Source organism: Narcine bancroftii, chromosome 1 (assembly GCF_036971445.1).
Source record: "Narcine bancroftii isolate sNarBan1 chromosome 1, sNarBan1.hap1, whole genome shotgun sequence".
NCBI lineage: Eukaryota > Metazoa > Chordata > Chondrichthyes > Torpediniformes > Narcinidae > Narcine > Narcine bancroftii.
In genome coordinates, this window is record NC_091469.1 from 63,247,345 (window position 1) to 63,274,463 (window position 27,119).

At 39.1% G+C, this 27,119-nt stretch overlaps 1 protein-coding gene across 3 annotated transcripts in view; it reads left to right on the top strand.

The window, feature by feature from the left end:
• Positions 1-27,119, top strand: part of ror2 (receptor tyrosine kinase-like orphan receptor 2) — a 294,858-nt gene that overhangs the window by 224,109 nt on the left and 43,630 nt on the right. For 2 of the 3 annotated variants that reach the window (XM_069928242.1, XM_069928250.1), the window contains exons 2-3: positions 9,285-9,362; positions 19,917-20,204. In XM_069928242.1, coding sequence (XP_069784343.1) covers positions 9,285-9,362; positions 19,917-20,204 — 366 coding nt within the window. The remainder of the gene's footprint in view (positions 1-9,284; positions 9,363-19,916; positions 20,205-27,119) is intronic. The other variant, XM_069928259.1, reaches the window with a different exon arrangement.

The following is a 27,119-nucleotide window of genomic DNA, read 5'->3' on the forward strand; positions in this document are numbered from 1 at the left end:
TGCAACGGTTCAAAAATGTGGTTTGCTGCATGCTTCTCAAGATCTTTGGGGGTGGAAAATAACTGTCAGCCTTCTCTTTACCCACATCCCATTATTTGTTTTTTTTTCTATTCTGGACCCATTTAAGTCTGTTGATTCTTGAATACTCCATGAAGGTGTCTAACATGAAAGTGTCAGTTGTAGGAAACTGTTGTAAATAGTTCGCTGAGTTTTGTCAAAGTAATTAGGCAAATATGATAAATACAGTCCTTTCCAAGTACATCCACATCCTGAGAATTCTAAACTAAATATGTGCTTTTGGCTTGGAGGAAGAGGGAAAGTATTAGACGTTCCTTGAACATTTAAAATGAAACATGAAAGTCTGAAGATGCTATGATTGTAGTAAAAGCATGCCAAAATGCTGGTAGAACTCAGCTGGTCTTTCAGCATCCATAAATAGCAAAAATATATTGCCATGGTTTTGGGCCTGAGCCCTTCTTCAATAAATAAGCAGAATGAGCCAGCAGAAAATCTCAGAAAGTCTCAGAACATTTAAAGAATCTGATTTGTAAAATAGTATCTCAGCCCTTTTGCTTAACCAGAGTAATCCCTGTAAAATAATGATGGATCAGAGTGTAAATTACTACCATACTCTCCCTGTGCTTGTACTTGCAATAAAACAGCTTTAAAAAAAATTGTGTTAGCAAGTATAACATTCCATAATAAAAATAGAGGGCAGTCAGTAAAGCTCTCCAAAAAACCTGGAAATAGTAAATTAAATTTTAAAATGTATAAATGAAAGTGTAGGTATGCAAATTGGTAAAATGTAAATGTTGAATAATTCACACTTTTTAACTAACAAGGTTCTCCCAGAATGACCTGAAAATAAGATCCTTCCCAGATCACATTAAAAAAAATCCTCTCAGAATTTCAAATGTCAAATTTTTAGTACTCTGCACCAATCACAATGTGTGATTGTAGCCAGTGATGGGGGCACGTTACATCATTACGCGGGTGATGGGATTATGTAAGCGATGCGGTAAGGGCACAGTTCAGTTTTTTGTGTGCACTATCTTGCTTGACGATAAAGTATGCTAACTGTTCGACAAAGTAGTGACTAAATTAATGTGGACACGACGGACTGGCGATGAAGATAAAAAAAATCTAAACTCTGGACGACGGAATCTACAGAGTTTCGATTAAAAAGAAATCAAAAGTTAAGGGAATTTTTTCAAAATAATGTCAAAAGACAACAGAAGGAAAGCAAGTATTCAGCAGCACAAGAAAATGGCAGAAGGACATTTTGGAGAATTTAAGAAGACCAACACTGATTACGTGGATAGATTTGATATGTATGGCATAACCCATGATATGAGTGGTACTGAGATCCATAAGCAAAAAACTGGCACTGTTTTTAAGTGAAATGAAGCAGAACATATAGTCTGATCAAGACTTTAGTAGCACCACAAAATCCAAATTTAAAATCTTATAAGGAATTGTGTGACCTGGTTGAAGAACATCTGTCACCAAAACAGTCGGTATTCGCCGAAAGATTTAAATTTTACACCAGAAAGCAAAAATCTGGAGACACTCTTAGCTGAGCTGTTTAAGCTGTCTCAAACCTGTAATTTTGGTACCTTTTTGGACGAACCACTGAGAGATGTATTGGGATTGGCTTAGTGAACAGTCAGGCCCAACAAAGATTGTTAAGTGCAAAGGAATTAGACATCAAATCCACCTATGACATAGCTATGAGTTTCAAAATGGCCTAACGTAATACCAAGATTGCAAAGGGTAGCACATAGTCAGGAAAATCGTCTGACGAGAATGTTTCTGGTTTGGGAAGAACAACCACAACCCCAATAACTATGCTAAAATTTCTTATGTGATAATAGGGGCCAGGAGGGAACATAGGGAAAGAGAACCACAGGAAGATGAAAACACCACCATTGAGGTATAAGAAATGATCTTCCAAAGTTAAAATTCAGATATGCTGGGGAAATGAAGAAATAGATCCAGAAGAAGGAACAGTGTCAGTACATTTTATCCACAGCATAAGTAATTGCAAGTTGGAAATTCTTGCTAGAGTGAAAATCAATAATGAACTGGTCCACATGGAACTCAACACAGGGACTGCTGTGTCTTTAATGTCAAAAAATCTGAAAGAAAAGCTACTGCCGAGCATGAGACAAAACAGTCCAACATTTGTTAAAGTCAAAGAGCTAGGGAAATGTAAAGTAAGCATTGAATATAAAGGAAGGACCATCTCTATATTGTAGGGATGAAAGGACCCACATTATTGGGAAGAGATTGGAAGGAAATTTAAGCCATGAAGAAGGTACACATAGTGGATGGCGAGGAAATCAAAGCTAAAACAAGTGCTTCAGACGTACCAACCCATGTTTGGAAAGAACCTGTGAAAAAACTCAGGGAGTCCAAGTCAAATTACAAATAAAACTTTTCTTTAAACAGGGCCTTTTGTGATAAAGAGGAGATTTGAAACTGAACTGAAGAGACTAGAAGCGAAAGGAATCATTGAAAAACTTCAGTATAATGACTGAACTGCTCCTATCATACCACTCAGAAAACCCAGCGGCGAAACAAGAATTTGTGCCGATTACAAGATCACAATAAACCAAGCCCTGCAAGTGCCTGAATATCCAATTCTGAGAGCAGAGGAACTATTACAAGCCCTGAATTGGGGGGGCGGGGGGGGGGGGAATGTTCACTAAATTATTGCAAGCATACCAACATATTGAACTGGATCTGAAATCAAAAAAAAATGTGGCTATCAACACCCACCCACGATTGTTTACCAGAATGTTCCATATGGAATATCATCAGCACTAGGAATATTTCAGTCAGTAATGGATAAAATAAGGAATAAATGTTGGATGCTACTTAGATGACATTATCAGTACGGGACAGAATGATGTAGAACACAACATTGGAAAAGGTACTAGCCAGGTTGGACAGGCTAACGTTCGACTGCATCAAGGCAAGAGTGTCTTTATGGCACCCTCAGTAACATACTTTTCACAATTGGCCATGAAGGGTTCAAAATGGATACAGCGGGCACTGAAGCTGTTCACAGTGTTCCCTGGCCCATCAAACTGAGCAGACTTGCAAGTGGCATATGCGTCCCACTCCTCAATGGCCTGCAAAATCATTATGCACAAATAGAAAAGGCAGGACTACCCATTATATTTTGTTTTAAATGATTTCACCAATATTGTATGGTCAAAAGTTCACTTTGGTAATGGATAACAAAGCACTGAGTTCAATTTTAGGACTGAAGAAAGGTATTCCAGTATTAGCAGTGGCAAGAATCTAAAGGTGGGTGATGGACTTGTGGCATATGATTATGATATAAAACATCGCTCTGCGGACAAGAACGGCTATGTGGACACATTATCGTGCTTACTCTTGCCTAGGACAGAACAGATGGAAGGGAATATCAATTGGACGCAGAAGCCACAGCCATCAACAAAGAACAACTGCATCAATTACCAATCATATCAAAGGCCATCAGCAAAGAAGTATAAGAAAGGAGGCTACATTGCCCAAAGCTGCATAACTCACCTTGAATGGGTAGCCAGATGCCGAGAAGCATCACCGCGAACTGAGGCCGTTTTACTGAAGGCAAAATGAAATATGCATTGAAGAGGGTTTCCTGTTGTGGAGGTCAAGAACGATCATTCCAAACAAATGGCAGGAGGCTTTGCAGCAGGATCCCTACAACAATCATCCTGGAATGGTACGGATGATGGCGCTGGCACGTACGCAAGTCTGGTGGCCAGAAATTAATAGGGACATTGAACAGTTGATACGGAGGTGCCACGTCTGTCAAGAAATGCAACTGAAGGCACCTCAAACAGAAGCCAATCCATGGGAATGGGCATCACCACCATGGCATAGGATTCACATCGATTTCACCAGGCCATTCATGGGGGGAACCTTCCTGATTATTGTGGCTGCACACTCCAAATAGCCTATTGAGTAGCTGATGTGATCTTTTTTCTTTGGCTTGGCTTCGCGGACGAAGATTTATGGAGGGGGTAAAAAGTCCACGTCAGCTGCAGGCTCGTTTGTGGCTGACCAGTCCGATGCGGGACAGGCAGACACGATTGCAGCGGTTGCAAGGGAAAATTGGTTGGTTGGGGTTGGGTGTTGGGTTTTTCCTCCTTTGCCTTTTGTCAGTGAGGTGGGCTCTGCGGTCTTCTTCAAAGGAGGCTGCTGCCCGCCAAACTGTGAGGCGCCAAGATGCACGGTTTGAGGCGTTATCAGCCCACTGGCGGTGGTCAATGTAGCAGGCACCAAGAGATTTCTTTAGGCAGTCCTTGTACCTTTTCTTTGGTGCACCTCTGTCACGGTGGCCAGTGGAGAGCTCGCCATATAATACGATCTTGGGAAGGCGATGGTCCTCCATTCTGGAGACGTGACCCATCCAGCGCAGCTGGATCTTCAGCAGCGTGGACTCGATGCTGTCGACCTCTGCCATCTCGAGTACCTCGACGTTAGGGGTGTGAGCGCTCCAATGGATGTTGAGGATGGAGTGGAGACAACGCTGGTGGAAGCGTTCTAGGAGCCGTAGGTGGTGCCGGTAGAGGACCCATGATTCGGAGCCGAACAGGAGTGTGGGTATGACAACGGCTCTGTATACGCTTATCTTTGTGAGGTTTTTCAGTTGGTTGTTTTTCCAGACTCTTTTGTGTAGTCTTCCAAAGGCGCTATTTGCCTTGGCGAGTCTGTTGTCTATCTCATTGTCGATCCTTGCATCTGATGAAATGGTGCAGCCGAGATAGGTAAACTGGTTGACCGTTTTGAGTTTTGTGTGCCCGATGGAGATGTGGGGGGGCTGGTAGTCATGGTGGGGAGCTGGCTGATGGAGGACCTCAGTTTTCTTCAGGCTGACTTCCAGGCCAAACATTTTGGCATTTTCCGCAAAGCAGGACGTCAACAACAACAGAAAAGACCATCGAGAAATTACGCAGTGTGATCGCAGAGTATGTGTTGCCGATATAGCTAGTCTTGGATAATAGGCCTCAATTTGTATCAGATGCTTTTCAAGCGATTCCTAAGAAATAATAATGTGAAACACATATTATCAGCACCATACCACCCAAGTACCAATGGGGAAGCCGAGTGTTTTGTACAGACTTCTAAAAGGCCAATGAAGGCCAGAATGTCAAATGGAGTATCATGGAACCATAGCTTTGCAGATTTTCTGCTGTCATGTCGAAGAGCACCACACTCCACCACAAAACGCATGCCAGTGGAACTGATGTTTGGATGCAACTTAAGAACACAACTTATTTCAGTGCACCCAAATATCAAACTCCGCATCCAACATTCAACATCACCAAACAAACCAACCAGATCTCTGGAGATTTGGGAACCAGAACTTGTAGGAGATTACAAGCAAAATAAAGAGACTTGGGTAAGAGGCGTGCTCTTAAAAAAACTAAGCCCATGTTCATCATGGACCACATATGGAAAATTCGCATAGACCAGCTTAGAGCAATGGAAAACTATAGTTTCAAATTGGCCTCAGAAGAGCTCTTAGACTTCTGGTTTGGACACAGCCAGATTTTGGAGCCCCTTGGAAAACCAGCAGAGGAGGCTGCACTGGGGCAAGAGGTTGGTCAAGTATCTGAGAGGCAAACCGTTGTGCCAAGGAACAAGGAGAAATTAGCTGCTCTGGAAAAGTCAGAAGCTCGTACCCCTGTTTGATGTTCTCAGTCCAGAGGATATCCCAGAGAGAAAGACACTCCCCAACCCTTCTTAAGGATTATGTGCTGTGGCTTAAGGACATAAGAAAGGGGTGAAAGGTAATTAGATAAATTAGGGTTAGATAAGTTTTGGTGGAATACACACACACACACACACACACACACACACACACACACACACACACACACACACACACACACACGCACGTTAGATTTATTATCTATGTACTAGTACTTTGGGGGGAAGAGTGCTATGGGAATGCATTACATCATCACGCAAGTTTAGCAGGTGACAGGATTACATCAGCGATGCGGTAAGGGCACGGTTCAGTTTGTGTGTGCACCATCTTGTTTGAGAATAAAGTATGCTAACTGTTCGACAAAGAAGTGACTAAATTAATGCAGGCACGACATGATCTGCTGAAACTAACTTTGGCTGCCATCTTTTGTGATTTGATTCTTATTAAAATCATTACCATGTCTCACCCTGCCCAATGTCCTGTTAAACCCTTTTGTCTCCACTCAGGTCCTGTCCTCTTGTCAGTTGAATCTATTGTTATTGACTCAAACATCTGAGAGAGAATTTTTGCACACAGTCACTCAATCTCTAATCCCTCCTTTCTCCTTCTCATTTTGTGCAAGGAAAACAGTCTCCCAAGTTTATGCCCATCTTTCCAATGTTGCTTATTTAAAGTTCCTGGAGTAGGTTCCTTTCTCCTCCACAAGAGCATCAAAACAGCTTTGACCAATGTCAGTCGTGATAGCCAATATTGCTGTCGCCATGGTAGCCTATCTCTTTTTGACCTTTTAATTCTGTCTTCCAGGCTCTTAAAAGGAGTTCAGGAACATATATACTTTGATGTTGGGCTCCAAAACTCTTTGAAGGCACCAAATTGTTTTTTTTTAAACATTATTATTTGGTACCTTGTTTCAAGTGGTATTGTCTTTATTATGAAGACCAAGAATTTCTTTTTCAATAAAAGGGGCAAAAATATCAGCAACAGTACAGAAATGAACCGCAGACCTACCACAATGAGATCTAGAAGTTTGCAATAAAGAGAATAATTAATGAGAATAGTTAAAATTTTAGGGCTTGATAAATCATTTTTTTTCAAGAATTTTCCTGATTTTTGGCACTCTTAAAGAAGGATTCAGATCTAAAATGTTGATCACTTTTAGCTTCTAATGGATGCTACATGACCTATGAGTTTCTCCAACACTATTCTGTACTGTTCTAGACGCCAGCACCTGCAGGTTTCTTGCTTTCCCGAACTCTGCTGAAGTGTTTTCTAAACAAATTACCTGTCAACACCCAATATGATGTTCATTATTGGGAATGGCAATTTATGACATAATTGAAGACTATTAAAAAAAAGGAAAATAAACGTAGTAATGGAAATCAGTGGCTTTGAGTGCGGTCAACCCAAAAAGATCAAGAAGGTAGAGGTCATATCATTTTGAATGATTAAGAGGAGGTCATTGAAGCTCAGTTGTACAATATCAAAATGGATCATTTGGCGAACTCTCTCTTTGCCTGGCTCAAATATCTATCCATGTGAATTCCCTTTCCCAGGATTTGTTCCATTGCCTTCTGTGCTATGGCATGTTCAAGTTTATGTTCTAAATGTATCTTAAATGTTGTGAGAGTGCTGGTCTTCACCAGAGATTACTCTGGAGGTTGTAATAGATGGAAATATAGCTTGTGCTGAACCAAATGGAGCAAGATTAATGTTAGAAGGAACTCTAACTTCTAGCTAGATTAAGGCAAAGAAATTGATAGATGCTTCTGTAACATTAAAAATAAACACGACATTTTTTTAAATTTCCTCATGGAGAGAGATGGATATCAAAGCAGGAATTTACAGAAGAACACGAGAAAGAACTCACCAAAAATTTAGTGCTGAAGAAGATTGTTTAAAATATCCTGGACAGGAAGAAGGACTGACCATTCAAGGTCAAATAAAACCTACTTGTTTTTCCCCATGAGATTGTGAAGCTCGAGAAGCAAGAATACTTAAACGTGACGAATTGAGATGATCATCATGGTTAAGAAATCGCAAGGAAGCGGAAAAGCAAAATAGCAAATAAGATTGGGTCAAGTCCATTGAATCAATACTGTGTAACACCTCACTGAGTCTGGTTACTTGATATATACCGATTCCTGAATGACAGGAGATGGGTATAGAAATGGTACTGAAATGTAAAGATGTTTTTTTTTCTTTATGCATATCTATTTTTTATCATGGAACCTGTCTTGAATTTACATCAAAAGTATGAATATTTGTGAAGGAAGACATTTTATGTGAAACAATTAACTCTACTAATAAATCATGTGTTTTATAATAAATTTCATGTGTTAGAAACCCAGTAGTTGTGTTTATAAAGTTTTCAGTCACTGATAAACTACAGCTGTGATTGAAAAGTATAATGTAGATATAAAACATATTGAAGGGAAGGCATTTTGCACAACTGGCCAATACAGCTGTTGGATCTTGGAGAAATGGTATCCTTTTTATTCCTACTTACTTAACCCATCTTGTTCATGGCACTGTTTCATCAAGCAGGTTTCTGCAGTAGTTACACTAAATATTTCTTGTGCTTGTCAAAGCGAAAGCAAAGCCCAAAATGCTGGAAGTACTCAGCGGGTCAGGCAGCATCCATGGGAAGCAATAGATGGTTAATGTTTTGGACCAAAAAGCTTAAAAGTTTGGCTTTTGGCAACTTTGCTTTTGTACAGAACTGGTGTAATTCTTCCCAGAGTTTACAGATGAAAATAAATTATAAACCATAAGATTATTGTTGACAACAGATTTTAAAAACCTACTTTACTGATCGTGTTTTTATTTATTTCATTCTGCATTTGGGCCATAGTCCCACAGAAGGAAGGAACTAGATTGGTTGTTACACTTGAGTGCTGAGTACATATGAATTCATTTTCCTTGTTTGTTTTGGTATCAACCAAATTATTCTCATTCATGTACCAGGCTTGACTTTAAATATTCATGTTTGGTGACATCATCTCCAAGTTTTATCATGTCTTAACTAAAAAGAACATTAAGAAATAGGAGCAAAAGTAGGTCATCTGGCCCACTGGGCATTCAATGTGATCATGGCTGATTTGATCATAGGCTCATCTCCACCTGCCTGCCTTTTCCTCATCTCTCCTAATTTCCTTACTTTGTAAAAAAAACAATATATCCAACCGTGTCTTAAATAGCCTTCACTACTACAAATAGGCAGCAAATTCCATAGATTCAGCATGCTCTGGGAAAAGCAGTTCCTCCTCATCTCCATCCTAACTCTACTTCCCTGGATTGTGAGGCTATGTTCCCTAATTTCCATCTCCTACACCAACAAAAACAAATTACCTATCTAATGGACACATACTGTTTAACTGCTTTCAATGTGACGATTGAATCATGTTCAAAGTTAGATGTGAAGCCCACAGTAATGCTTCCTTTGTTATTATTTCTTGTTCAATGAACTACTGGGAGAACTGCTGCACTTTGATCTTTACAGTGGAATATATACATAGTTGTAGATTTTTTTTACGTCAAACAATTTTACTTCCAGATGAAGTTCACCAGTCTGATCCAAGTGGCTCCATTGGAATTGGGGGAGACCAACACAGTCCTTTGCCTACAGCTGAAGGTAAATGCATTTATTTTTCTTTTATTACAAAGTCATAAAATGAGAATTTAGCTAGTTTCCTTTTTAGTTAATCAGTAGAAGAGCAGTTTCCTTATGCAAAATACAGTATTCCCAGATTGAGGGGAAGTTGATTGGAAAGTGAGCATTTAGGAGTTTGTTCAGCCACCAAGCAGCATGTGTCCAATCATTTCTTCACACACTTCATTCATTGGCATCCATGATATTAATATAGTTAAGGAAAGGGGTGCCTTGTAGTCAGGGAAACCAACACAGTTCTTTGTTTATGTCTTTGGAATATCGTAATGGTGTAGAACAGTAATTTCCAGTACTTTTGAAATGCAGTTGGTTATTGGACCCTTCCACTTGCGATGTTGTTATTTTTTTTCGAATAGTGATTTCTAATTCTGAGTAAAATTCTTAAACATGTCACGCAGCCAAAACAAATTAAACAGTTTCATCACTGAAAATGTTTTACTTTTAAACGTGTATCTTAATCTATTGGAAGATTTGATACACTAATCGCTAATTTTAAGTGACAGTAAGACTCTGAATCTAGTTCTTTGTTCCTCTCCCTTGCTTCTGCCCACAGTTGAGCATTTAGTTCATGGCTACTGCTTGGTCAACATTTGGTCAACATTTTTTTTATACAGCACAGTAACAGACCCTTTGAGCTCTTGTTGCCCAATTACACCCTTGGTGTATTTTGAATGATGGGTGAAAACTGGAGGAAACCCATGCAAACACAGAGAGAACATAAAAACTCCTTACAGACAGCATGGGTTCGAAACCCAGTCCTGGTTGCTGGTGCAGTAACACCATTGCGCTAACTGCTTCACTAACCATGCCACCTTTGACCTCCTCTATCCCCACCCATTGACTTTTAAGCACTCTTACAGCTTCTTGGAAATGATTGTTTCTCCATTAGTCCCACTGTGCCCTTCAGGACTTTAATCTCACCCTTTCCATTTCCTCAGGTCCTGTTATATGTTCCTCTGATTGTCTATTTGCTGAGCTGCATATTCTCTCTTGTGGGTTGACATTATTTCTGGATTTGACAATAGTGCTAAAGTCTACAGCTACAAATTTTTGTTGGGCACTGATCTGCCCTGCAGCACTGATGGGGAGTGCAATATCTGTATGGTAACAGCAGCTTCTGTAATAAGAACCCAACAATTTAAAGCAAATATTTTAAAAGAGTCTTTTAAATCTGCACACACACACTTTACCTGTTACCTCCCACCCACTTCACATCTCCCATAGCTTTCTAAGTACTACACAGACTCCCACGTGCAATGGCTAAAATGAAATGATCATGAATTTTCATATTTTACAATTCTAAATTAAATGGCTTTAAAATGAGAAAATAAGGACCTGATTTCTTTATCTTAATATACATTTCTTACTGATATATGCAACATAAAAACTGCAAATACCTATTATTAATGGAAAAATTCATGGAAATTGGGACAAGATCAATAAATATTGATTTTTTTTTACTTTGCAGACTGAAAAGTGTTATTAATGATCGAGGAAAACAAAATTAATGTCCCCCACTTTTATCACCTTAGCTTGACCCTGCTTCTCTATTTCTTGTCACCTTACTTTCACTTCCATTATCTCTCTTTTTTTTCCCCCTTCCAATCACTCTCCCTCCACGTTCTTTCCTATCCCCCTACCACTTTTCCTGTTGTTCTCTCATTCCCTTCTTCCATCTTCACTTTTTTTTTTGGCCAGGCTTGGCCAACGTAGGGCTGAGCCCTACTTTAGGCATAGTTAGCATAACATAGTTATGCATAACATAACTATGTTACAGCCCCTGTGATTGGGGCGGGCTGGAGTTCAAATCCCGTGCTGTCTATAAGGACTTTGTTCGTTATCCCCATGTCTGCATGCGTTTCCCCTGGGGGAGGATCCAGCTACCTCCCACCCTTCAAAAAGTACAGTGGGTGGTAGATCAGTTGGGTGTAATTGGGTGGCATGAGCTCATTGGCCTGTTACCCTATTGTATGACTAAATAAATAAATAAAATAAAGCTATAGAAAGGTCATTTTATTTTGTGTCACACAAGATATGAAGTCAACTCCAACAGTCTGGGACCACTGTTGTTTACAATTTATTAACATTCCTTCATGTGCCACTACTTCCTCTTCCACCTATCTACCAGTGTCAGGGATTTTTCACTGGCAGGACAGAGATGTCGACTTGCAAGATGAACAGCATTTACAGTCATTTACAATTTCCAGTGCTTTCATGGCAGTTGTAGGGTTATGTTTAACTGAAGTATTAAAAACCCTCACTGGGTGAGGAAATCACATCAGTCCAAATAGGAGTGTGTTAAATCAACCTTGGCTAGATTTGTTTTTGATTGTACCCTACCAGCCCAAATACACCAATTAACCTACAATCCTGTATATTTTATATGAATATTATAAATATCTAAAAAAAATCTCAGCCTGTAATGCAATGAAATAAAAATGGCTTGATAGCACATGGACTTTTCTAAACATTGGCATATTTTCCCAGTCTTTGTTTCACCTAAATGATTTCAAATCATCCGGCATGTATTTGAACTCTGTGAAGTACAAAGGTGTGCAGATACTGTGACTCCAGTAAAAATACAGAAGCGCTTGAGGAATTCACTAGGGTCTCACAGAATCCATAGAAAGCAAAGATGGCCAACGTTTCAGGCCTGTGCCCTTGTGTATCTCTACCTTCTATGGATACAGCAAGACCTGCTGAGTTCCACCAGCATTTCTGTGTTTTTTTTTTCTTTACTGAATGCTGTCTTTCAGTTTTCACAGTCATTCTATTCTCTTTGTACCTGATTTCTCTTGCATTGCATTGAGTTTCTGGAATTTGCTTGCATAAAATAAATAGATAAAGGCTTTGCGATACTTTTGGACAATTTCAGTGTTCAAGATTTGAAAGGCTGATTTCAATTAATACAGGGCGATGTCCAGGAACACTGCCTGCTGATCAGGCACCCCAGCCTCGTGATAATAAAAATGCTCTTTTTTTTAATCCTTGCTCTTTACCAGATGCCATTAAAAATATGATGGGAGCTGCCTCTGTTTGTGTAACTTGTTTTTTTTTTGCACTGCTGCATTATTATTTTATGTTGAGTCATGATTTCTTGTATGGAAAAAAAACCTTTTATGTCAAATAATGCAGTACATTTTATATTGGACATCTTTACATGGATATAAAGACTGACTTAATTTCCCTGGGTGTAGGAGGAATATCTGAAAAAGAACTTTTTTTATAGATCAAAAAAAGAGAATTTGTCCATTGTAATAAAATTGGTTAGATGAATCCTCTGCAAAATTCTGTTTCACGTGCCCTCCTGGATATTGGAGGGGTTTCTGTCTTTGTAAATGAAGTGTCAGCAATACAAATCTATCCAGTTAGTTCCAAAATTAATGTAAATGTTCAATGTCATGTGGTTTTCAGCTGACTTTCTTCCCTTGCATAGAATCTAGTTCCATAAACACCAGCCAATTGGTTGACCTCGAATGAAATATTTAACTGTTAATTAGCAGTGGTAGTGCCAGTTCCAACCATGGATGAATCTACCACCAGAATGTGCTCCACGGGGATTTAATGTGAAATGTTTCTTGTCAGTGTGGAATGTTTCTAGATGATGCGGTATGCTACTTTAAAATGTTATGTGTTTGTTCAATCATCAAATTTATTTGCAGCTTTTAGATTCTGTGTAGCTTTTGCTCAAGCCATATTTAAAACAACTATATGGCAATAGTATGTAAGTTGTAAATAAGAACCATAAGTTCAGATATAACTTTCTTTGGTGATTATGATTGGGTGGGGACTAGGAAACTGAGCTGATTTTACATCCTTTGTTTAAATTTTACAAACTTGAATGTTTTAGCAGTACTCAGATGGTATTCCAGGAATATAGGCAGTAATTTCCACTTAGTGTAATGAAACTAGAGGCTGCCCTGCACTTCAGCACTGAAGAAGCATCTCGAAAGATTTCATAGGGATTAATACCTACAGCAGTGTTCTCTCTCCCTTTCTTTTATCGAGAAATTTTTTGGGCTGTTTGGAGCTTCCAGTTGAAAGCCCCACCTCTCTGACATTAATTGTCTCTGTGGTCTGGGCGTGCTTGTTGCATGCTACCAGGGGAAGAGGATCCAATCCTATTAAAAACAATCCCAGATCCAAAATTGTGTGGCGATCAGCATGGTGGGAGGTTGCTCCAGCCTGTTGCATGCTTCGAAGCCCAATTTTTAACCATTGCTTGCTCTGGCAATTGATAATTAGATGTTTGTGTTATACAGAATATTTAATACAGTACCTTCTTTCTCCCCTATTAAAAACCATGACTTTCATGTATACCCTCATTTTTTTGAATTATCCGTGATACCCAAAGCCATAAAGTCTGCGAGAACTCCCGTGGCCCATTACCTGTTACGACTGAGTTTACACTCCTGTGTGCTCCAGGTACTTGTGCATCATTGATTGTGTAATTTTTGTCCCTTTTAGGTTACAGCGTTTTTGAGCCTGGGTTGTAATTACATTCCCTCTTTAACTGGTATGGCTGTAAAATTTAGTCTGGAGGCATAACTACAAACCTTTCATTGTTCTTGCAATACAGTGCAAAATAGTGTCAGCTTCATTACAACAATGTGGAAACATATTTCATAAAACATTTTGCCGCTTATGACATTTTTTTCAACTTTGCTTTACTTAATTGTGACAATTGATTATTAAGGAAACAGATAAAAGTGGTATTTTTTTTTGTTTTCAAGTGCTTATAATATGCTGGAGAGACAGATGACAGAGGATGAGATATTGGTTTGAATTATAAAATTAATCACTGTGGATTAAAGAGTTGTGAATAGGAAAAGGTTGATTGCTTAAAATATTGTTGAACAATAGTCATGCTGTGGGAGAAATTGTTTCCATATGTGACATTTTTCCAACACACTTTCAAGGCTCCCCACCATCATTTGCATAAGTTTCCTTTTTTAAAAAAAAATCAATAGCACAAATGAAATCAGTGAACAGATCATAAATGCTACGGCAAAAAGTGCAAGAGGGCATAAGTGGTCATTGTACATCAGTTTACAATGGCAATGTACAGCCTTTCCTGAAAGTTGCATAGTATGGAAATGCTGTTCCATTCATCTGTGTGGACCTTAATAGCAGTGCTTCATGTTTTGAAGTGCTGAAGTGCAAAGCTTGTGCATTTGCCAGCAATTTGTCTATTGCATTCAGAGACTGCACTCATGTTCGCAAATCTAAGCAATTGGGTTTCTGTCATAATTCTACATCTCTGCCTGTTTATAAATAGTGTGTTACACTATATGTTGTTTTAATGTTGGTATTCAGCCAACTAAAGAGCATTTGAAAAGGTTTGATGTGAAAATAAAATAATCAAATCAGAAAAATAATGCATTCCTAATTTATCCCAATTCATATTTTGATGTAATGAAAATTACTCAAAATTTCTCCAAAGGAGAGAAAAAAGGCAGATTATTGTTGTCTCTTTTCAAAGGCTTTTTGCATTATTTTATGATTATCTGCTGAAGTGCATTTAACTTTTAAGTTGGCGAAAAATAGTGAAAAGAGGAGAGCAAGCTAGTAAATTACAGAATTTTAACTGAACGTATTTTGAATTTTCCATTCACATGTTCTGAAATGGTTCTATTAGCTATGCTATTATCAATCTTGATTTGGGGATCTCTAAACCAATATTTGTAAATGAACATTGTCTCATCTAATATTTCCCCATTTAATATTTTGGCATTTAAAAGTTATTTTCTGTTCTTTTCCATTTTTGCTCAATCACTGACTGATGAACTGACAGGCAATTCAGTATTGCAAAGCTATAATCAGATTTTCCAGAAATGTTGTGTCTTGTTATTGGATGACAGACATGACTGTTATAAGTATTTAGATTTCAGATATTGTAATAATTGAAGGTAGCTTTTCTGTATATATTGGTTTTTTAAAAAAAAAGGAAAAGAAAATTCACAGATCTGGATACCCGAGATAAGTTGGGATAATGTCCCCAGCTGACTTGTGGCTGAGGTGGAGTTTTTTTTTCCCAGGGTGAAACGTCAACCACAACCATTTACGGAGCGGAAACAGGCCATGTTGACCTTTCGAGTCCGCATCAGTTCACTGATTTTGTGCGCCCTCTTCAGGCATTGATCCCGGTAGATCTTCATTCAGTAACGATGAGCGAATTCAATGGTGGAATTATCCTTATTCTTGAACTGTAATTTGGAGGGGACAAAAATATAAATAATTCCAAATTACTTCATTTCAATTTGAAACTGAAATATTGGCTAAATTATGGAGTTTTTTTATTAAAATCTTTCATTTGGAGCAATATTTACACTGAGCTGAACTGCATTGATCTTCATTTTGATCTGTTATAGCACACATTCATTTCTGCTGTACTGGCTTCTGAGGCACATCAAGCCTATGAAATGAGGGGAGTCTTTGCTAACCAGCCATTAACAGAACTCAATTTTGTTGCTTCTGTTTATGAATCAGTGGATATTTTTATTTGCAGTTTCTCAGCCATTATGCATTTTGAAATTGCTATATCCTATATATTTATTTTGGATATTACGGGGAAAAATGTCTGTTTAATTTCACTTTTGAGTCTCTTGTATAATAATACTTTGCAATACTTTTTAAAGGTCCCTTTACTTGGTCTAAATTCTATCCTCTCTCACTAAAAAGGACTTAATAGTTCTCATGCTATCTCTGAGTTAAATATGGAACATTGATCCTGTATACAAGCAGGTTTTATGCCTAGGGGTAATATACAGGAAGGGAAACTGTAAACTAGGGGTCCCCAAACTTTTTATACCATCAACCCCCTTCATGGAACATTTATTCCCTCATCACCTCCCAGGTATGGAATCCAAGCGCTGGACAGTGCAGGGGTGAGGGTGGCGGTGCTGTACGGGGGCAGGGTTGCAGTACTGTATAGGGTGGCAGCACTGGACAATGGGGGCTAGTGGCATTGGACGTGGTGTTGGACGGGGGGATATCGGCAATGAACGGGGGGTTGGGGGCCCTAACATAGGTGCCGTATGTACTCAAGTAATAGTTGATCCATGTTAAAGTTAACCCCCTATTTTTTGCCTCAGCTGTGCGCCCATTCATTTTCTCAACTCTCTGATTATGGATCCTCATCCATGATGCCTGCCCATCCAAACTGCCAGCCGCTGATCCTGGCGCCTGGCCATACAAACTCCCGACAGTGGATCCTCGCCCCTGCTGCTGGCCAATCTGAAATCCCAACCAAGGATTCTTGCCCCAAAGCATGCCCATCCATACTTCCAAACGCGAATCCTCACCCTGATGCAATCTCTACTGTCGCCCCAACCATGAACATACCACTCGGTCCTGGCCATCTGATCTCCTAACGCCCTGAACAACACAGGTACTCATGAGGTCTAGAGTTTAACCCATGTAAAAGTCTATCTTCTCTTTTTCCAAAAAATGGTCCAAAAAATTTGACAATTACACGTGTGTTAAACATATAACACATCTCTTTCTGTCTTCCCTTATGCTCTAAATTAGTACAAAGACAATTCAAATTCAACATGACAGCCTCGAAAGCCTACTCTCAAGTGTGGTTGGCCAACACTGCCATTGGTGATATTGACAATTGACCTGCACCCCCCCCCCCCCCCCCGCAACAGGCATTTTTGACCCTCTGACATTGAATGATCCCTTGGATGGTCCTATCGACCCCCAGGGGATGATAATCTACCACTCTGGAGACACTATTGTAAACAATATCATTTCCATGCTGTTATTAGTGACTGTCCTTGAGCATTTTCAGGATACTGTGGTACTGTTTGATAATTCTCATTAGAATCTTCTGGTTAGGATCTCCAAATAACTCTTTGTACGTAGTTATGCCCTGAGGAATGATGAATTAGTAGCTTGTCCTGATTTTCTTTTTCATTAAAATATTCAGTCTGCTGAGGTGATATGAACACAATCCAAGAAGTTAAATCGTTGGTACCTAGGTCATATTCTCAATTTTGTTCAGTAGGGGTGTGGAATCAACTGATAGTTATAAAGAGGAATAGACCATAATTAGTATTTTGCTACAATAATGCAGAACACTTGGACAGAGACCAGAGCTGGAATATTATCTTCATTTACAGCCTGTAAATTTCACATATTCACATGATTTGGGAGGCTGTCCAGCTCATTGAATCGATGCTTGTTCTCAGAGCCATCGGAACTGTTCTCTGCAATTTCCCTGTAATTTATTCCTCACATGGCTTTCAAGTCCATAAGAATCCAAGAGGATGACAAAAATAATGTTGTGGGAATATTTTCCCATAAAATTAAAGATAGAGTAACTGCCTTGAAATGCAGAAATTGGGAGCATGTATTTGTAAAGGATAAATTATTCTTGATGAATTTGACTGAATTATTTTCTTTGAAGAAGTGGCCCAAATATCTATGGATATTAATTAGATGGTCTATCAGAGGAATTTTATAAATTGAAAGAGTTAACTTAGATTGAACCTCACTTAAATGATGACAAATGATCGTCCTGATAAATTAATTGGCTAACTGCCAACCAGGGCTAAAGGCCTAATTCTTAGACAGATGGGATATCCAAGGGCTGCAACTATTTGCATTAATGGATAGAAAGCCACAGATCCAATTTGCTTACAATGAGTGACATGTTATTGAGCAAAACTTTTCAATGCTGGAGATTTTGATTTTTGGATCATCCTGATGTTTGCTAGGACATTGATGGGTGCTGAGAAAAAAGGTAGAAACTGAGCCTGTTTGAGTGAACATTTTGTTTCCTGCTCCTCAGGGAACCTGCCTGCCAGTTGGTTTAATTGTATTGCTAGATCCTTAACTATTTAATGCATTTATGATGCTCAATTTCTGATAAAGACTTCCAATGCATCCCAAACTATCAACAAGCCCGCATCTTATCCAAATATTTCTTTTATCACTTGGGAATTCGTTTTTTTTTAGTTTAGACATATAGCATGGTAACAGGCCATTTTGGCTCATGAGTTCCTGCCACCCAATTTACACCCAAGTAACCTACACCCAAACAGGTGGAGGAAACCAGAGCTCCCGGGGAAAACTGCTACATCAATCGTGCTACCCTAAAACCTGTTGAAAGTAGAAAGATTTAATCTGAAATTGGCAGTGATTAAATTCTGATTTGGTTGTCAAGGCAATGATCATACCTTGTGGGACAAGTAAAAGGTGGGAAAACATTTCAAGTGCTGCAACAAAATACTTGCCCGTATTAATTGTGGTTGAAAGTGTGAACCTCAGCTTGTGCTCCCCAGTTTGATTAATCTTGCCGAGTACAAGAGATAATGGGGCATAGTTTGCATTATTCATTACACTTGCCCAGAGACTTGCACTGCAACTTAAATGAAAGGATTTCACTGCTGGTGATCACCTACCTCCCTTATTTCTGCTTTTTTTCCAGCAGGTTTGAGAAATAAAGAAAAATAGGGTATTAATAAAAAATGAAATTTTACCTCATTTATTCCTGTGCATATTTCATAGTTTTCATTAAGGATGAAATAAAATGTTCAAAATATATCATAAATATCGTGCTTTTTCTCTTTTTTAGTTTGGTTCACTGAGAGTTCTGGCTGCTCAACAGCTTAAGGACACCACAGCTGTTGGAAATCAGGGAACTCTGAACTGTTTGAATTCAGTGCCAGATAATGGGAAGTCCACACCAGTGTCATTGCTGGTCCTGTGTGGGCAGCATTCCTTAAGATCAGCAGGATTGATACAGTCCTTTCACTGTAAAATCCATGCCAGATTATTCATAAAACAGCAAGCCACGAAGTGTTGAAGAAGATGCAATCAAAGATATTAGTAGAGGCTCATGTTTTCACTTTTATTTTGCAGATCAGGCCATACGTGTCTTTCCAGGAGTTTTTTGTTTTATGCCTCTGACCTGTTTTTCTGTCAGCATTCCTCAATGATGATTCTCTCTCTCTAACCACCATACACCACAATCTCTATCTGTCTTCACCTCAGAAGAAGGCTGTATTTTCAGTTACATTAAAAAAAAAGCACTGTCTCTCTATGGTTAGGCACTCACTGGGGCCTTATTTTTCTACCGCCAAACTCACTAGCATGCCTGATTATCATAATTCTACTGTATTTAACAGGATAGTATTCCAATCTATATTTAATGATTTCCGGCCATTCATTAAATGATTTCTGATCATGAACTTTGCTGTACAGTATCTCAGAGACGGATTAGCAGTTTTGTTGCGATGTGTTGCACTGGCCTTGCTTTCCGTTTCTCTGCATTATAGTTAAAGCTTTCTACAAATCAAATCCATTTCAATGATTGTGGGGCTTTGTCCAACTATATGCCTTGTGACTTCAAACACACTTTTGCTCTAATGTTTAAAGCAAGTTAATTATGTTTTAAAAGCCGCCTTTAAAAATAAAATTGATGGGATGTAGGAAATATGAAATAATTTGCATATGCAGTTTTCACTTGAGAGTTTTGAGCTGATTTATTTTTGACTTTTTCTCTTTCAGGCTACTTTCTGACCTTTCTGGCTCCTGTGAACAATATCACAATAGTACAAGGCCAGACAGCAACTTTGCACTGCAAGGTTGCAGGGAATCCACTTCCCAACATAAGATGGCTGAAAAATGATGCCCCAGTTTTTCAAGAAGCAAGACGGATCACAATCAGGAAAACGGAATATGGTTCCCGGCTGAGAATTCAAGATCTGGATACAACTGATACAGGCTACTACCAGTGCGTTGCATCTAATGGGAATAAAACCATCACAGCTACTGGAGTACTGTATGTGAAACTTGGTATGTCATTTCTAAATATATAGAAGACCTTGAAGACTTTTTGTTCTCTGTATCTGTATGAGATGGAAATTTTAGAGACTATATTTACGATGTCTCACAAAAGCAGAAAATGCACCATGAAGGAGAGGCAGCATCGGTGGAAAGAGAAACAGTGCTCATGTTTCAGGTTGAAGACTGCTAATCAAAATGAAGGATCTGCAATCTGAAATATAAACTCTGTTTCTCTTTCCACCGATGCTGCCTGACCTATTGAGTGTTTCCAGCATCTTTTTGTTTCAGATATCTAGTTTTGCAGACAATTTGATTTTCATTTCATTACCATTGTCACTAGATCTCATTTCTTTCCATGCATCTTATGGCTCCCAAGCAGCACCCTCGATTCAGGAATGGCTGATTTCTTCCCATCCATCTGCTGCCTCAAAGCTCCTCAGTTTCTATCTTTGATCCAAGACCAAGACCCAAGTGATTTCTCAAAGCCATCCTGATCCATTTATCTAGAAGTGAGATTATGTCTACAGATTTAAAACCAGATTATTAGAGAGAAGTGAAAGAGAATTTCATCTGATAGTGCCAAAATAGGTGAGGTATTTTAGAACATCCTCTGGGATTCTGATGAACCAGCGGCAGCATAAATGGGCGTCTTTGAAGTTGTGAGATGATTGATCAATGGGAAAATAAATCAGTAAGCACCATTCCACAATCTCTTAGACAGTTTCTACAGGTTACCAAAATAGAAAGCTATTTTTTTAATTCCCCTGGATCTCCATGTACATTGGTTTTAAATATGCTCTTACAATTTTAGAAGGAGTGAGAACACACAACCCTTTTCAATTGGCATCCTCCACAAAATCAAGCCAAATTTGCTTGTTTGTGAAGGAACAGCATACAATACACATATCCTATATGCTATTTATTGTCAAAACAGAAAATATTGGAGACACTCAGCAGACTGGGCAGCATTTGTAGAGAATGAAAGCAAGAACATTTTCATCAGACAACAAGATGTAGGAACAGAGTGAGTCCATTCAGCCCATTGAGATTGCTTGACCCTTTGAATGGTGATGATATATTTTCCTCTCAAATGCATTCTCCCTGTATTCTTTGATACCCTTACTAATGAAGAATCTATCAGCCTCTGGTTTAAATATATCCAGTGATTTGATCACCACAGCCATATGTGGTAACAGATTTTACAGCTTCCTTATCCTTTGGCTGAATAAATGTTTCCTCTTCTCTCTTTGTCCTTTTATTCTAAGGCTGTGGCCTCTGGTGGTAGACTCTCCCACTACTGGAAACATCTTCTCCCCATCCACTCTAACCAACTTTTCAATATTCATTAGTTTGCATTGAGGTCTCTTTCTCTCTCATCTTTCTAAACTCCAGTGTGTGCATCAAATGTTCCACATATGATAACTTTCTCATCCCTGGGATCATTTGTGACAATCTCTGATCCTTCTCCATCACCAGCACATCCTTAGAGATTGGCTCTGGTACTGTTCACAATACTCCAAATGTGGTCTGACCAATGGCTCATAAAACCTCAGTATTTCAGGGTGATAAACTTTCAGATATTGTCTGACAGTATCTCCAGCGTTTTCGATTTTAAGATTTGTAACATTGTGAATTTATTTTAATTTTCCAAGCCGATGAATTAAGGTCAGCCACTTATATTGTGGAATTTGCAGTTGCTAGGTTTGGAAGATGTTTTAAACTAACTCAAATTATTTATATGGAGCGAGTAACACAGTTAATCTTCAGGTCAATGACTAATCATGAGAACTCTACTGTGCATTAACTTTTGTTTTAGCATTTCAGTTTTTACTTCCAATTTGAGGAAATTATAGTGTTTTGGTACATTAAACAGTCCATTAGACTATCAACAGATACAAAATAGGAGCAGAAATAGGTAATCTGGCCAGTCGAGCCTGCTCTTCCGTTCATTAAGGTCGTGGCTGATCAGAGGCATTTCCGGATCAGTGGACTATGCTCCATCTGCTTAGTTTTGACCCCATCACCCTCCGTTTCCTCACTGTGCAAAAATCCATTTTCTTTTCTCTTAAATGTATTTAACGAGACAGCCTCTTGGTCAGAGATCTCCAAAGATTCACTATTCTCTGGGAGAAGCAGATCTATAAGATATATGGGCTATTCAGCCCATCGAGTCTGCCCTGCCATTCCATCATGAGCTGATCAATTTCCCCATTCAGCCCCGCTGCCCAACCTTCTCCCCATAACCTTTGGTGCCCTGGCTAATCAAAAACCGATCAATTTCTCCCTTAAATATACCCAATGCTTTGGCCTCCACAACTGCCTGTGGCAACAAATTCCAGTGTCACCACCCTCTGGCTAAAGAGATGCTTCTGTATCTCTGTTCTAAGTGGATGCCCCCCCCGCCCCACCCCCAACAATCCTGAAGATGTGTCATCTTGTCCTGGACTCTCTCACCATGGGAAACAACCTTACTACATCTACTCTGTCTATGTGTTTCAACATTTGGAATGATTCGATGAGATCCCCCTTATTCTCCAAAATTCCAGTGAATATAGGCCAAGAGCTTTTCAACCACATTTGATAACAGTCTCATCTCTTTTTTTACTCATTATAAACTTAAGCATATCCTCTTTGATATTATTTGTGATATATCTGATATAGATCCTTTCTGAGCTCAAGCCTGAAACGTCGGCAATATACCTTGTTCTCCTATAGATGCTGAATAGATCAGCTGAGTTCCTCCAGCATTTCAATGTGTTTAATATTATTTGGAAGCCTACTTTCATTCTTCATTTTTTCCCTCCTCATGAGTTTTTTGAGTTACTTTCTGCAATTTTCTTAAAAACCTCCGAATCCTCTATATTCCTATTAAATTTTGATTCTTTGTATGCCCTCTCTTTTACTTTGGCTCTGACTTCCCTTGTCAGCTATGAATATTTCCTCTTTATCCTGCACCTTTCTCATTTCTTGCAGAAACTCCATTCTTTGCTGCTCTGTCATCCTCCTTACTAGTGCCCCCTTCCAATCCATGTTGGCCACTTGGTCTCTCACCCCACTGTAATACTCTACTCCATACAACTATTGACACATCTAAATTTAGTTTCTCCTTGATAAATCTCAAATTTAACTCAATCATATTATGATCATTGCCCCCTAATTGTTCCTTTACCCTAAGCTTTCTAATCACTTCTGATGCATTACACAACAATCAATACAGTGCAGACCATCTCCTGGTGGGCTGATCAACAAGCTGCTCTAAAAAGCCATCTAGTAGGCATTTGACAAATTGTCTCTTGAGATCCAGGCCCAACCTGGTTTTCCAAATCTACTTGCATATTAAAATCCCCCATGATCATAATAACATTGCTTTTCTGTTTGCGGTTGTAATTTGTTGTCCACATCCCAGCAAATGTTTGGAGGTCTGCAAACTGCCAGTGGTGTTCTTTTATCCTTGCCATTTCTTAACACAACCCATAATGATTCTATATCTTCTGATTCTATGTCTCCTCTTTCCTTATAAACAGAGCCATGCTACCCTCTCTGTTTATCTGTCTATCCTTTTGATTCACTGTGTATTCTTGGACATTCAGCTCCCAATGACGTCCATTATTTAGCCACAACTCCATGATGGCCACAACATCATACCTGCCAATCTATGGCTCTCCTACAAAGTCATCCAAGTTATTTATTATGGTGTGTTCATTTAAATATAAAACCTTTAGTCCTGTATTTGTTTCTTTTTTGGCTTTGTATCTCTGCTGCATTGCAGCTCATCCCAATGGCTACAATTTTGCCCGTCCTTTCAAACAAGCATTCACCCAATTTCCTTACCAGCTGTCTCTTCCTCTGCCTCTTCACTTTCATTCCCACCTCCCTGTAAATCTAGTTTAACCCCCTGGCCAACAACATTAATATATTGGTTCCTCTCAAGTTCAGGTGCCATCCGCCCCACTTTCACTGAGGTCCTGCTCTTCAGTCTCTTTCCTAACTCCCTAAACTTGCTTTCCAGGACCTCAACCCCATTCCTGCCTATATCATTGATATCAATATATGCCATGACCTCTGGCTGCTTACCCTCCTCATCTCCATCCTAAATCTACTCTCCCCAATCTTTAAGTTCTCTCATTCTAGTCTCACCTGCCAGTAGAACCAACTTTCCTGCCTCTGTTTTATCTATCCCTTTCATAATATTTATTTCTTTCAGACCCCTTTCATGGTTCTGAATTCCACAAAGTACAATCCCAGATATTTCAATCTCTCCTCAGGCTCACACCATCATCTCAACCTGGTGAACCTCCTCTTTCAGTCAGTATTTCCTATCTGAAGTAAAGAGACCAGTACCCAGTAAAATTGCAACAGAATTTCCCTTCTCTTAAATTCAGTCCCTGTAGCAGCAAGCCAACATTCCCTTGCCTTCATGATTACCTGTTGCACCTGTAAACTTAACTTTTGTGATTCATGCATAAGTAATCCCAAGATCCTCTACATAATGGCATGTTGCAATCTTTTACTATTTAAATAATAATCTGATGGACTTTTTTCTTCCAATGTTGCCTACTCACTCAACCCATCCATATCTCTGTGCTCTCTGCACAATTTGCTTTTCCCCTCAATTTAGGGTCTTCAACAAATTTAGTGTGAGTGATTTGTCAGAATGGAAGAGAAACTGCAGCCGTGGGCCAGATTTAAATGTCACTTACATCAGTCATTTCTCTGCCCCATCTTCCCTCTGGAGTCCATAAATTCCAAGTAATCATACCTTTTTCCTTTTATGGATTGTAGTTGCTACATGTGATCTTTCTCCAAGGAGGTGGAACTGGACAGTTCAGTTCCATTAAATCTTATTGGATTAATTATTAAGCATTCGTATACACTCAGTCGACTATGCCTGTGCACAAAGGAAACATCCCACATCAAAATAATATCGATCGGTGGTTTCATCTGAGGAATGTTCATCTGCCTGAAATTGGCTCTGGGATAGAGTTGCTGATTGGCTCAGATGTACCAAAGGCTCTGGATCCACTAGATGTAATGCAGATTGGATAATTCTCAGGAGCAGGTAGCGACGTGTAAGCAGAATATCAGTTGTAAAACAGCAGCTAAGGGCTGACTGTTAATCCTTGGACAGATGTTCATCCATGATGGCAAGAGTAACAAGGCTTGTTATCCAGACGTTGACTGGCTGCAAGGATATTTTCTTTGACTGAGCAGTCTTGAACCAGATGTCACAGTCTAATAATAGTAGCTACCCCCATTGAGGACTGAAATGAGAAAGATCTTTGGTTGAATATGATGTCATATCATGTCGTGATTGCACTGGGCTGATTTTGCAAAGGACCCCTATTATAGATATATATATGGTAAATCCAAAATAAATCCCAGCATTGTTGGGTGGATTCTAGATTATGCCCAGCAGTAAACTCCAAGCCTTCATATGAGTTTCAGGGAAATAATCAAGAATTTCTCAAAATTCAGGTGAACGTGCACATGTGATATCTACTACATTACATGCTACAAATAACGGTGAACAGAGCCATGGAAAGGTAAAATAAAATCCCTGCATTATTAATCCAGCAACAGTGTCTCTCTTCCTTGTCTTTCCACTACCAAACCTGTCTGCTTGTTGGTCACCCACACTCAGGTACACTACATTTGGTCCCTTTTTCCAAATCATTTATATTTGTTGCGAACAATTGTATGTTTAGTACCAGAACCTGTGGCCCTCTGCTCACCACTGATTCCCAACCAGAGAAACTCCAATTTATCCCAACTCTCTGTTAATCCTCTATTCATGCTAATCCATTGTCCCCCAACTCCATATTTCCTTGTCTTTTGGTTGAATCTTTCATGTGGCACCTTGACAAAGGTTTTTGAGAAATTCAAGTATACAATTTTCACTTATTCCCCTCCATCCATTGTGCCTGTTGTATCCTCAAAATAAAAACAGCTATAAACTTGTCAAACTTGACCTTCCTTTCTTGAATCTGTGTTATACCTGCCTGATGGAACAATGTTTTATTTTCCCAATCAGGTCCATTTTTTTATCCCAATTATTGGCTATATCAAGTCATTCATCATGTAATTAGATGAATCTTGGAAAGACTAATGGAGATATGAGAACTGATGGTATTTCGTTGACGCTTTTGAGATGGATATTCATCCTGAGAATTTATAGACCAGTGAACCTTGTGTCAATGGTTTTTAAACTATTGAAGAGAATTCTTAAGGACAGGATTTACAGGCTTTTAAAGAAGCATCGTTTTCTCAGCAATAGTCAGTGTGGCTTTGTGAGGGGCATGTTGTGCCTTATAAACCTAACTGAGGTGTTTCATGGAGGTGACAAAGTAAATAAAGGTAGGTCTGTGGATATGATATATTATAGATTTCTTATGCTGCATGCATTTAAATATAAAACATTTTAGCCCTGTACTTGTTGAATACGGGCATTTGACAAGGTCCTCAGTGGAGGCATGGGATCTATGGAATGTCGATTGCATGGATTTGGAATTGGCTTGCCTACAGAACGCAGAGTATGTTAGGAGATGGAATGTATTCTGCCTGGAGGTCAGTGACTAGTGGTGTTCTGCAGAGATTTGTCTGAGACACCTAGTCTTTGTGATTTTTATGAATGAAAAAGTGAAGGAGTGGGTCAGTAAGTTTGTAAGTGACACAAAAGTTGGAGATGTTTTGGATAGTGTAGAAGGTAGTTGTTGGTTAAAACAGGGTAGATAAGATGTAGAATTCAACAGAGAAGTGACAGAGTTCAATTTATATAAGTTGGAAGTGATGCATTTTGGAAAGTAGGACATCAGTGGAGTTGTGGTTGATGGCAGGATTTTTTTTGCAGTGTGGAGGAACAAAGGGATCTTGGGGTCCAAATCCATAGGTCCCTCAAGGTTCTGCACAAGTTGAAGGACGATGAAA